The sequence below is a fragment of the Monodon monoceros genome, unplaced genomic scaffold (assembly GCF_005190385.1).
Source record: "Monodon monoceros isolate NGI ecotype Baffin Bay Population unplaced genomic scaffold, NGI_Narwhal_1 Super_Scaffold_6, whole genome shotgun sequence".
NCBI classification, from domain to species: domain Eukaryota; kingdom Metazoa; phylum Chordata; class Mammalia; order Artiodactyla; family Monodontidae; genus Monodon; species Monodon monoceros.
The window spans coordinates 89,376,636-89,387,889 of NW_021703783.1; the positions used below are offsets into that span (position 1 = coordinate 89,376,636).

Here is an 11,254-nt window from a genome sequence, read left to right on the forward strand (position 1 = left end):
AAGGACACTGAGAAGAGTGCACACAGCACCCCAGGGCCAAAGGGAAGGGTGCCGGGATACCCCTGCCGCCTGGCACCCAGCGAGCGGGCATCTGAGCTGGGCAAGTGAGCCAAAGGGCAGCTTGGCCACATGAGGAAGAAGAGGGGTGGGCTTTCCCAGCCGGTAAGCCTGGTGTGCCCGACACCCTCCTCCACGGGCCAAGGCGGGGCTGGGAACAAGAAGGGGCAGAGAGCCTGGCCCCGAGGCCTTGGAGTTCCTGTGCGCACACACACAGGAAGGACAGCCCACCTCCCAGTGGGCCGGGCTGGGGGGAGGGGCAGGCCAGGCTTCTGCAGGAGTGTGGGCCCGTCAGCGGAAGAGGCCCCCCGAGGATCAGCTATAAGAGTTCAGGCTGCAGAGGCAACCAGCTCTGGGTAGACACCTGGGCTCTGTGCCCTGACAGCCTCTGCCCTCCTCTGCATAACGGGGACGACAGACGCCCCTCTGCCTTACTTGTATGTAAAGGCGTCTTCAGAACGGTGGCCACCACTGAAACCGGTATTAGTCACAGGAGGGGCTGGTCGAGGGCAAGAGGGTTGTGGGAGTCAGAGGAGAAAACAGGGGCAGAGCCTGGGAAGGGGCCACGGTGCTCCCAGGGCCCAGACAGAATGGAAGCCGTCGATAGTGCAAACCCTAGTTTTATTGGTCCAGTTCTTTCCGTGAAGTCTCCTGCTTGGAGAACCGAAGGGCCAGATGATGGTAAAGGAGGGTAGTGTCTCGAGCCTTTCAGAGGCAAGGGTTTGCAGGATGCCCCCAGCCCAACACACGTCTGCTGCCCCGGCGCCTGGGAGGAAAGAGGGAGGTGGCTCTTTGGGGGGTGGGGGTGGGGGGTGGACACGGTAAGCTAGTGCAGGGCCCAGGGTCTGTTCTTCACAGCGGGAGGTAGACGGGACCACATAAAGTTCTTTATTACAGACCTACACAAAATGAGGGAATTATGTATATTACTCTCACTTGTTTGGGTTTCTTTTTTCCTTCTTCTTCTTTGTACAAAACGGCAGCAGGAAAGAAAAATGCAGGAGGCAGATGAGCCAGGCACCGGGGTTCAGATCAGAAGGGAGCAGGGAGACCAAGCCGTTACTGCAGGCTGGCCCCGGGACTCTGTCCCTGCAACCTGGAAGCGTGGCGACCAGCCCTAGAGGGAGCAGACAGAGAATGGGTGGGGAGACGTCTGTCCCAGCTCGGCGGTGGCACTGCTCCTTGGGCAGCCACCCTGGCGGTCAGCCGGGTTGGGAGTACTTGAGGCTCCTGTGTTTGGAGGCCTGGTCTCCAAAGCACGGGCCCACGGGGGCCAGACAGAGGGAGGAGGCGGGAAGGGCCAGCACAGAAGGGCTGTGAGTGCTATCGGGGTCCCCACGGGAACACGGGGCCCAGGCGGGCAGGGGCAGTCAGGACGCTTCCCTGCTTGTCAGCCAATCAGCTTCTTCAGGAAGGCCTCCAGCTGGTCCTCATCCTTGATGCCCACAAACTTGTCCACCACGTCTCCATTCTTGATGGCCAGCACGGTGGGCACAGCTGACACCTAGGTGGAGGGGACAAAGGAGGCCAAGTCACTCAGAGGTGAGCTCTTCTTGACCATTATTCCCAAGCTGTGGGGAGAGGGCTGGTGGTTCATGCAGGGCAGTGACTGCCCAAAGCCACGGGTGGGCCCCCTTCCCTTTGCGCAGGGGTACGGCAGGGCCTGCAGGTCCGCCCCTGGAGAAACTTTTCCACTGTGGGCTCCCAGCAGTACCCTTCCTCCCCCAACTGTGTGCCTGACTCACTGTCCCAGTGGTTTGGCTGGAATGACAGGAGAGATTAAAATAACCCGTGCAGCTGCAGGCCAGAGCTGTGGGCAGGGAGGAGCTGAGGGGCTAAGAGAACTGCCCCGAGGGGCGGCCTGGCACACGGGGACCAGGAGAATCGGAATCCTGGCCTTGCCACTCATTAGCTGGGCGCCTTGGCCGGGTCACGCCAACTTCAGAGCCTTGGCGCCCTCTTGTGTGAAATGGGGATGAGTTTCTATGGTGCAGGTCTAGGACAGGATTAAAGATTTGGATATAAAGCTGAGTGGTCAGGAACTCAGGCTCTGGGGCCGGCTGAGCCAATCTCAGGCCATTCTGGGCGAGCCATTTCATCGCTCGAAGCGTCAGTGTTCTTGTCGGCAAATGGAGATGCCACCCGGGCTTACAGTAGCGGGCACAGCGGCTGAACGGGCGAGTCTCTGCAAAGTCTCAGCACAGCGCCCTGCACTTGGCACGGTGCCCGGCACACAGTGGGCACTCAACAAATGAAGCCCACAGAGGGCACGTCACAAAAGGAAAACCCAGGGCCCCGCGCAACCTCTTTCAGCTCCACGCCAGATGGTTAACGGGCTCCAGAAATCCAATGACCCGCACTGGGCAGTGTGGGAGGAGGGGCTCAGCCTTGTGAACCTAAATTTATTTATTAGGGGGGTTGCACATTCTTGGCCTGTGAAGCATTTTCTCAAGCTCCCCCAGAGGACCTGTACAGATCACGTGGTATGTAAATGAGGCCCAAGACCTGCTCTGGCATCGCGCATACTGCTGCCTGGCCTCCCCACCTGGCACTGTTGGCATTTGAGAAAACTATATAAACAGAACAAAATAAACACAGACTTTTCTAACATACAAGTTAACTACAAAGTAACAACAGCGATTTCTACAAACGTACCAGTTCTTCACGTGTCCTGAGTGCTGTCCTGCCCATGAGTCACCCTGGGAAGCCAGAGCTAAGATTTGGAACGTTCTGACTGTGCATATGTCAGTTACAAAACAGAAGCGCGGGCCTGACCGGCCCAGTCTCAGTATGTGGCAGGCTGTGCACCTCTCTTCTAACGGGCTTTGGGGACAAACACAACAGGTAAGATGACAAGAGTCCCTGTCCCTGTTAGTGCCTTCAGGTGCCCTCAAGGGCTGTCCTGGGGCTGCTGTTGGTGGCAGCTGACATGCTTCCCAGACGCAATGTGCAGGCAGACCCATCTGGTGGTGGGCTGACCACCACACGTGCCCCTGCTCATGGCGCCACCACTGGCTCCGTCCTTCGCGCCCCTGGCACGTGTGATAGCACGAAGTGCAAGGCCGAGCACATGGCTGCCCCGTCTGCAGGCCCAGAAAGGGTCTTTCCAGGATGCAGTCCCTGGAGGAGCCCCCGGGCCCGCACATGCAGTCTCCTGCGCCCTCTACTGGTCTGTGGAGGCAGCGGCCTCACATCCGGCAGCTCTGAACTGAGGCCCAAGGCTCAGGCACGAACTGCTCCACTTCGCCCATGCTGGATCCCATGCTGTCCTGTGCTTCTTTAACTGAGGTAAAACCGTATCTCAATGTCTGAGCAGTGGTCTAATTGTTTTTACCGTCCCCCTCTAAACAGGACGCTGTGCTCACTGAGGTAGCTTGGAGTAGACTCAGTTCTTCTCCAGAATTCTAGATGATTCCCTTTACAATCACATTTGTGTAAACTCACACGTGTGCTTACACATGCACAGACCATGCTGTAGTTGGGTGTATAGCAGACACACTGCAACTGTATTTTCATGACAACCAAAATCTAGTCATTACTGATCAAGGGAGTTCTTTGAGGTTTGAGCCTAGATATACAGACAGACAGACAGACAGACAGACAGACAGACACACACACACACACACACACACACACACACAGAGTCATGGGCCTGCGAGAAGCTGGATTTTCTAGGACACTTCAGGGATACCTGGGCTGTGACTGGACTTCCCTTACCCCCAAGGAGGAGGATGTGGCTTTGCTGACCCTGAGTCTGGTTCACAAATCTGGAAGGGCTGGTGCTTGTAAAGACTGCCTTAAATGGAAGTGCACAGGTCCCTGGCACATTCTTCTGGAAAGGCAATGTAAGTGTAAGGGGATCGCGGTGGAGCGAGAATTCAGCTCCCCTCTCAATTCTGGTGCCACTGAGGGAACCAAGAGGCCGGAGAAGAGATGAAAAGATGCGCTAAGATGCGCTGAGCTCCTGCTCGTGAAGCCACCTGGAGGCTTCCATGCTTGGCTGAAGGCCCCGGGAGGCGTAGGGGTATGCGTGTGTGTCTTCCCACCCACCTGCAGCCTCCCAGCCACGTTGCCACTGAGCTTGGTGTCCCTGCCTGGTCTTCTCCCGTCTCACCCCAATTTCCTCCATTTGTGAAATGCAAAGGACCTCCCGAGGGACAGGCGGACAGGCACAGTGCTAGTTGTCACAGGAGACTGGTGACCTCCTCCTCAGCCAATTGCAGAACACAAAGGAAAAGGTCACTGTCACCCCGGCAGCCACATACTGGTGCTTTTTACGTGTCAGGGACAACCCGGACCATTTGTGTGTGCTGGCTCATCAACTCCTGCCTCAACGTGGGCTCATTTTACAGATGAGAAGACTGAGGCTCAAAGGCTGAGTGACTAAGCGATAGGGCTGGAATTTGAAACAAGATCTGTGTGACGTTGCTGTCGTGACATCAAACTACGTTATACCTCGGCCCAAGAGCAAGGGATTGGAGATAAAAACATTGAGTCCCAGCAGGGCAGGGAGGGATGTGTGGGGAAGCATTAAAAGGATTTCATGCTTCAAATGAGAAAGGCCAAATGCTTTGTAGAAGCTTTTGGATACAGGAGGGTTCTTGGAAAAACTATTACTGAAAGAATCGAATCCAACTATATAACATCCTGGAGAAGGCAAAACTACGGAGATAGTAAAAAGATCAGTGGTTGCCAGGAGTTCAGGCGGAGAAGGGAGGAAAAGGTCAATCAGAGAGGATTTTAGGATGGTGAAACTCTTCTGTGTGAGACGGTAACGGTGGATACGTGTCATTATCCACTTGTCCAAACCCACTCGCTGACGGCACCTCCCCTAGAAGGCCGGCCCAGAGCTTCAGGGCTTTTGCTCCTCGATGTTGGGCCCTGGACTCCCAGCAGCGGCATCACCTGGAAGCTTGCTGGAAATGCAGGATCTTGGACCCACTGTACCATAATCTGATTTTAACACTAGCCCGGCTCACACTCGTGTTTGGAAGTGCCGATTTAGAAAACTTTCAAAAGAAGGGGATATGGTAATGGCGGAAGTACTGTGCATTCCAGCTATGTGTTATCTCAATAATACTGACATACTATTCAATGAACTGTCTATGAGGACATATGGACCATTAAAAATTCAAATAAAAAATTCAAATGAGGTACCCCAAATATTGACAGTGGTTTGTTTCTATGCTAAGATTATTGCTGCTTGGTTGTTTTTATAATGTTGTTTAAAGGGCATTCTCTGTAAGATGAGAAATAAAAGGATGAAACTCCAAGTGTAAGGCGAGCAGCAGAAGCCCCAGAAGAAAGCATGAAGGTCCGCAGCCCGATCCGCTCTCTCCCCAGGGTCTGAACGACTGGGGGGCACCCAGCAGAGGACCTGAGGCGACGGGGAGCAGAGAGCTCTTCACTCCGCCAAGCCAAGCGGTGCAGAGTGGAGGGGGGGGGCACCCCAAGGCCCCGGGCCACTTTCCCTTCCCTCTCCTTTGGGAGATGGTGAAATTCTAGGGTGGACAGTTGACTGAAGCATAGAGTGTGGAGGGAGGGGAAGAGGAACCTGTGTGAGGAGGGAGACTCACCCTGAGGGTGTGTGCTGGGCTTGGGGGTGGCAGGAGAGCTTGGGAAGAATTATATTCCCTGAATAACTTAAAGCAGTTTCTCCAAGTCCATCCACCATTCGGAAAAGGCCTTCAGGCTTTGGAGGAAGCTGTCCCAGGAGGTACTATGGATCTCTTAGCTGAAACTTCTTCCTCAGACTCTCTTCAAAACAACAGGTGTGAAGGAAGGAAGGAAGGAAGGAAAGGGGTCGGGGAGGGGTCAGGAAGAATCCCCACTGGAGCTTCCTAAACCCTGCAATGACATCAGCCCAGGACCTGGCAAAACCAGGAGGCCGGGTCCAGGGGACGTGGGCCCAGCAGCCTTGAGGAATTTCTATATGACGCCGTACTATGTGGACAGTGGACGGAGGGAGAAGACCCTACAAGAGGACCTCTCCCCCACCTCACACTTCCCAGGCTTAACCACAGGGCTTCAGGGCCTGGCCGTACATCACCTGGCATGCAGGCTCGCTGGAATGCAGGTGGGGTGGTCTTGGGGATTCTCACCACCCGTGTGGCCACAGCTGGAGGAACTGGGTTATTCTTTTTTGTATCCTTACAGCTACTACAGTTGCTGGGACACGGTCGGTGCTCAGGATGTGTTGGCCTAAGTTCCACTGCCTGAGGCTGAAGCTGAAGCTCAGGAGGAAGGGAGCCTGGAGCCTGCCCATCACCCTGGGGTGCCCAGAAACTCCAGCCCTAAGCTCACACCAGAAGACCACACCCTCACTGCCACAGCTGCCGTGGGTCTCTGGGGGAGGGAGGGGCAAGCAGTGAAAGCTAGGGGCCCCTAAATGGTCAGACAAGTACCCCCTTGACTGGGCAATCAGTGGGAGAGCTTCTGAAAACAAAAACAAAAAAAGTACAATTCATTGCTTCCCTCGAGCCCTTGTAAGCGGCCCCCGGTCACCCAGTGCCATGGATAGTCTTACTTTGGTAATACCCCCCAACCACCTGCAGTCGTCGTCTGTGGCTCTGCCTGCCCAGCATCTTTTTCCTTTGCCTCTGGTCAGCGCAGCCGGCTTTTCCTTTGAGTGACCACCCCCAGCCCCAGCTCCGAGGGCAGCCAGCCTATTCTCACCCCTGCCCCCATCCCTTTCCTGCCACAGGGACTGGCTGGAGGATGGGCATCTCTACTTTGCCTGGTCTAGAGAGAGTCGAACCTGGACTTCCAAACTCTGAGAAAGAGAGATGCCACCTCTTTCCGTCACTTATTACCAGGGAGGGATGAGGGTTCACTCTGGCCAGATCTAGACGTTTCAAGAGAACCAGAAATCTGGATGTTCCCGTAAAATCTTCTGAGTTTTAAATGACAGCATCTGATTCAGCATTTAAAAAAAAAAACAAAAACACTTCGAGGGCCAGACCAATCAAGCTAGTGAGCCAGATGTGGCCCACAGGCCACCAGGGGTGACCCTGGCTCCGGAATAATGCCATCCAGGCCCCTTCCAATCGGGCGGCAGTCGGCCTTCCCAGCTGGCTGTCCTCTCACCGCTTGCTCGGCCCTTCACTGTGGCCATCCAGCCACAGGGGACCGCTCCCCTTTCTCCAACTACAAAGTGGCCTCCGAGGCCCAGAGGACGCTCCGCATCCCACGCATCTCCTGCCCCTCTTCCTCTGGCAAGCTCTGCTCCAGGCACACAGGCCCTGATGTTCTGTGCGCAAACGCGTGAGACCCTGACCTCAGGGCCTTTGCAAAGGATGTCTGCTCCACTGGATCGCTCTTCCGAAGAGCGGCATGGTTCGGTCCCTACTCCCTCCAGGTCTTTGCTCAGCTGTCAGCTTCTCAGTGAGGCCTTCCCTAGCCCACCCTTTGAAAACGGAAACCCTCCCCAGCCCTGTGCCCGGCACTCCCACCCCCCCTTCCTGATTTCTTTTTCTCCACGGCACTTATTATCTAAAGCAGGGATCAGTGGCCCACAGGCCAAACCTGCTGCCCGCTGCCTGTTTTCGTAAATGAAGTTTTACCCGCACACGGCCACGCCCATTTGTTTAGATACTTTCTATGGCTGCTCGCGTGCTACAAGACAGGTGAGTATTGCAACAGAGACCAATGCCCTGCAAAGCCTCAAACATGTACCACCTGTCCTTTAGAGAACAAGTTTGTGGATGCCCATTCTAAAATACTAGCATGTAGGCTCCACAAAGGCAGGGATTCTGCCAGCTGTGTTCACTGCCACATCCTCACCACCGAGTAGCAGCCCTGGCCTTGAAGGGACTCTGAACACATGTCTGCTGAAGGAGTGCACAAGCCAGTCAGGCAGGGAACAGCTCATGTCTCTGTGCTTGCTGTGCTCTCGGCCCTGCCTTCTCCGTGCATCCTTCACGGCTCTGCTCAGAGGGTCCCTCTACCGTGACACATTCCCCATCCCCTTTACTCCCCCACCCCAACCCCGGGGACAAGGAGCTCATCTGAGTTGCGCCAGAATCATGTACGCCTGGCACGCCGTAGGGCTCACAGATGGATGAATCCATGAATGAGGCAGGGCATCAACTTCCCAAGATTCCGAGAAAAACCTGGTGTTTGGGGTCACACATCCCACTGCCTAAAGGTGGTGAAGAGAGACAGGAGGCTCAGAGGACCAAGGGAGTCACATCTGAAGTGCTCTGAACCCCTGAGATCTCTAGAAAGAATCAAGACACCCCCTTACTGACTTCCTGGTGGCCCCCAAGACGTCTCCAGCTATCCCGTGGCCCCAAGCATCCCCACACCAGTTGCCCTGCGGCCATCCCCTGCCGAAACATACCTCATACTCTATGGCGAGGTCTGTGTGGTCGTCAATATCCACCTTGGCCATCACCACCTTTCCATGCTGCTTGGCCACCACCTTCTCTAACCTTGGCCCCAGGATCTTGCAGGGACCACACCACCTCGGAAGGGGAAGGAGAAGCATCCCGTCACAAAAGCACTCGCCAATCAATCTACGGTTTCCCAGGACCTTCCCTTGACCCACATCTTTCCGAGGGACTGTCTGGCCTCATCACCTCTGCTTACTGTGTTTGTATATCAACCTGTAATGCTGACATGCCAGGTAACTCCAGGAGACTCTGCAACTGGGGAATTTTTACAGGTCCTGGATTTCTAAACCACGGGCCTCATCCTAAGACTCTCAGAAAGGTTATTTCACGTATTTCACTGTATCTAAAAGAAATACCCTGTCATACAGATGAACACGGGATTTGAAGTTAAAAGGTTTAGGTTCAAAGACAGGCTCCTGCCAACCAGCTGACTGTTCTGAAGCTTCAGTTTCCTCATTTGAAAGTGAGACTCTGGATCTAGAAGCTACGATGAGAAATCAATTAAGGCAATGTGGATAAATATGCTTTGTAAGCTGCAGAGTTACTTCAAACACCTCACGGACTCGGAACTAAGGGAACGGAAACCAGTAGCTAGGGAGTATCTACGACTGCCAGCCACTGTGCCAGGACCTTCTCAGCTTTTACTACACAGAACCCTCAACCCTGCAAAGGAAAAGAAAACGTCTTCCTAAGAAACTGAGGCCCAAACAAGTTACGAGACTTGTGCAAGGTCTGGGACTGCATCCAAGGTTGTGTTCCAAGTGTCTTCTTTTAGCCCCAGGTTACTCTGTGATCCCCCAGGCCCTGTGTCAACTGCCGTCACTGCACTAACACAGGTGTTGCCCTCTAGATGGTAAGCCTAGACTGTCACCTCTAAGTACGTGCCACTAAGGACAGTGCCTGGCACTGAATGAACAAACTCACCCCCTGCTTCCTTTTTGGGGAAGAAGATAAGGCATCACCCCACTTTTCATCCATTTTAGAAGCCTTCTCCGGTATGCTCATCAGACCAGGAGGGCAGGACAGCTCTGCCTTTCACGAACCCCCGACTGGTGACTCCTATTTTATTCTCAGCCTTTAAACCCTCTGCATTCAGAGATTTTAATGAACTCACAACACCTAAAAACCCAGTCTGCAAGACCTTATCTCCTATCAAAGTGAAGAGAGGGAGGCAGAAGGACACCACATGGCCCACCCAAGGCAACACGGTGAGTCAGAGAAAGAATGGGAAAGAAAGCAAAAGAATTTGTCAGTGGTTTGGTTTGCGCAAAAGGCCTTCCAACTTCTAACTCTGGCTTCTTTCAGGATGCCCCATTCTGAGGGGTTTGTCCAGTAGTTTTGGAGTCAGGCGTCTAGCCAGGCCTCAAAGGTCCGGAAATGAATAAGGCCAGGCCAACAATCAGAAGGCCACAGACATTTAAATATCCCTAAAACAAACTCACACAGCACTGGAAAGAAACTCCTGCCCATCCCCTGCATGCCTGGGCACCACTGCGGTGGCACTGATAACTTTTTGCCAGCCCTTCCCAGGTTAGGTGGCAAGATGTTAAAATAAAATCAACTCTCTAACGGGCCAGGAACTGGTATACACCAGAAGCCACATGATGCTGGAGTCGTATTTTTCCTGCTTTGGTCCAAGCTGAAGATGACCGGGGCCATTCGGGCAGTGAGATACACAACATAAGTGTTTCGCAGCACCAATCACAGTGAGTTCTGAAGACTGTTTACTAGTTTGTCTCCTGCCAAACTATACTTAATCTTTGAGAGAAGGGATTGGGTTTCATCAATCTTTGGAATGAGTCTACGTATGAGAAGAATCAAATGTAGTACTGAGACATAGCAGGCTCTCAATAAACAAACAGCTGAACAAGTGATACCCCAGTCTTCTGCCAACTCCCAGGACTCACTGTGCATGGAAATCCACAACCACTGGTGTCTCACTGTTGACAACTCGGTCTTGAAAGTCTGGTCCATCCTGGATGTTAAAGGTCGTTGTACAGACTCTGGTGGTGTATATTGACCGGGCTTGGCTGGGTGTTACTGTCAGGTTATTGGGACTGCGCTGTGGGGTCTGCAGGGCCCTGGACGCACGGGGCGCCCACCGACTCTGAGAGGGCTCCCTGCAGATTACGGAGGCCAGGAACCTCCTCAGGAGAAGCCGCTGAGCCATCTGTGAGGGGAAGAGACAGGAAGAGTAGGGGCAGTCAATACACCATTAAAAGAGATGTATATGGGAAACTCCGAGGCTCAGGTAAATCGTGACATGTCCAAAATAACCCAATTATTAAATGAGAATCAACGTTGGAACCCACGCGGTCTGAGAAGTCCTTACTCTATCGATTACTTTTTTTCAAAGTGTTTTAATGGGAAATTTAGGACAAAGGGGGTGGCTGTCAAAGGATCAGGAAAGAGGAACCGCAACAATTCAAGGAGGAACGAAGAGGCACGGGGTAGGAGGGAACTAAAAAAGGAGGAACGTGTGTGTGGAAGGAACTGGACGCCACCAGGGACCCCGGCTCCCCGGATAGCAGTTCCCCCAGCCCAAGGTCTCTGTCCGCTCGGCCGCCGGCCCGCACAGGAGCGCGCCAGCAGAGTGCCTCAGCCGCCTTGACACCACCTCGCGCCACCCCCACGGGCCTCCTACCTCCCTGCAGCGAGAGCGGAGGCATGCACAGCGCGGCCCTCCCCACCGGTCAAGGGCACTCCTGTTGTCACTTCCTCAGGGGAGGGCCTTAAGCGTCACTTCCGGGGACAGGCTACCTAGAGCAAGCCTTTCTGCAACGTGACGGGAGGCGGGGGCGAAG

The 11,254-nt window shown here is 54.2% G+C and overlaps 1 protein-coding gene across 1 annotated transcript; it reads right to left on the bottom strand.

The window, feature by feature from the left end:
* Nucleotides 1–927: 927 nt before the first annotated feature.
* TXN2 (thioredoxin 2) lies at nt 928–11,254 on the bottom strand. The gene is made up of 4 exons (XM_029204121.1): nt 11,095–11,254; nt 10,358–10,620; nt 8,399–8,522; nt 928–1,561 (listed from the first exon to the last, which is right to left on the bottom strand). The coding sequence occupies exons 2-4, from the start codon at nt 10,618–10,620 to the stop codon at nt 1,448–1,450; spliced, it is 501 nt and encodes a 166-aa protein (XP_029059954.1). The 5' UTR covers nt 11,095–11,254; the 3' UTR covers nt 928–1,447.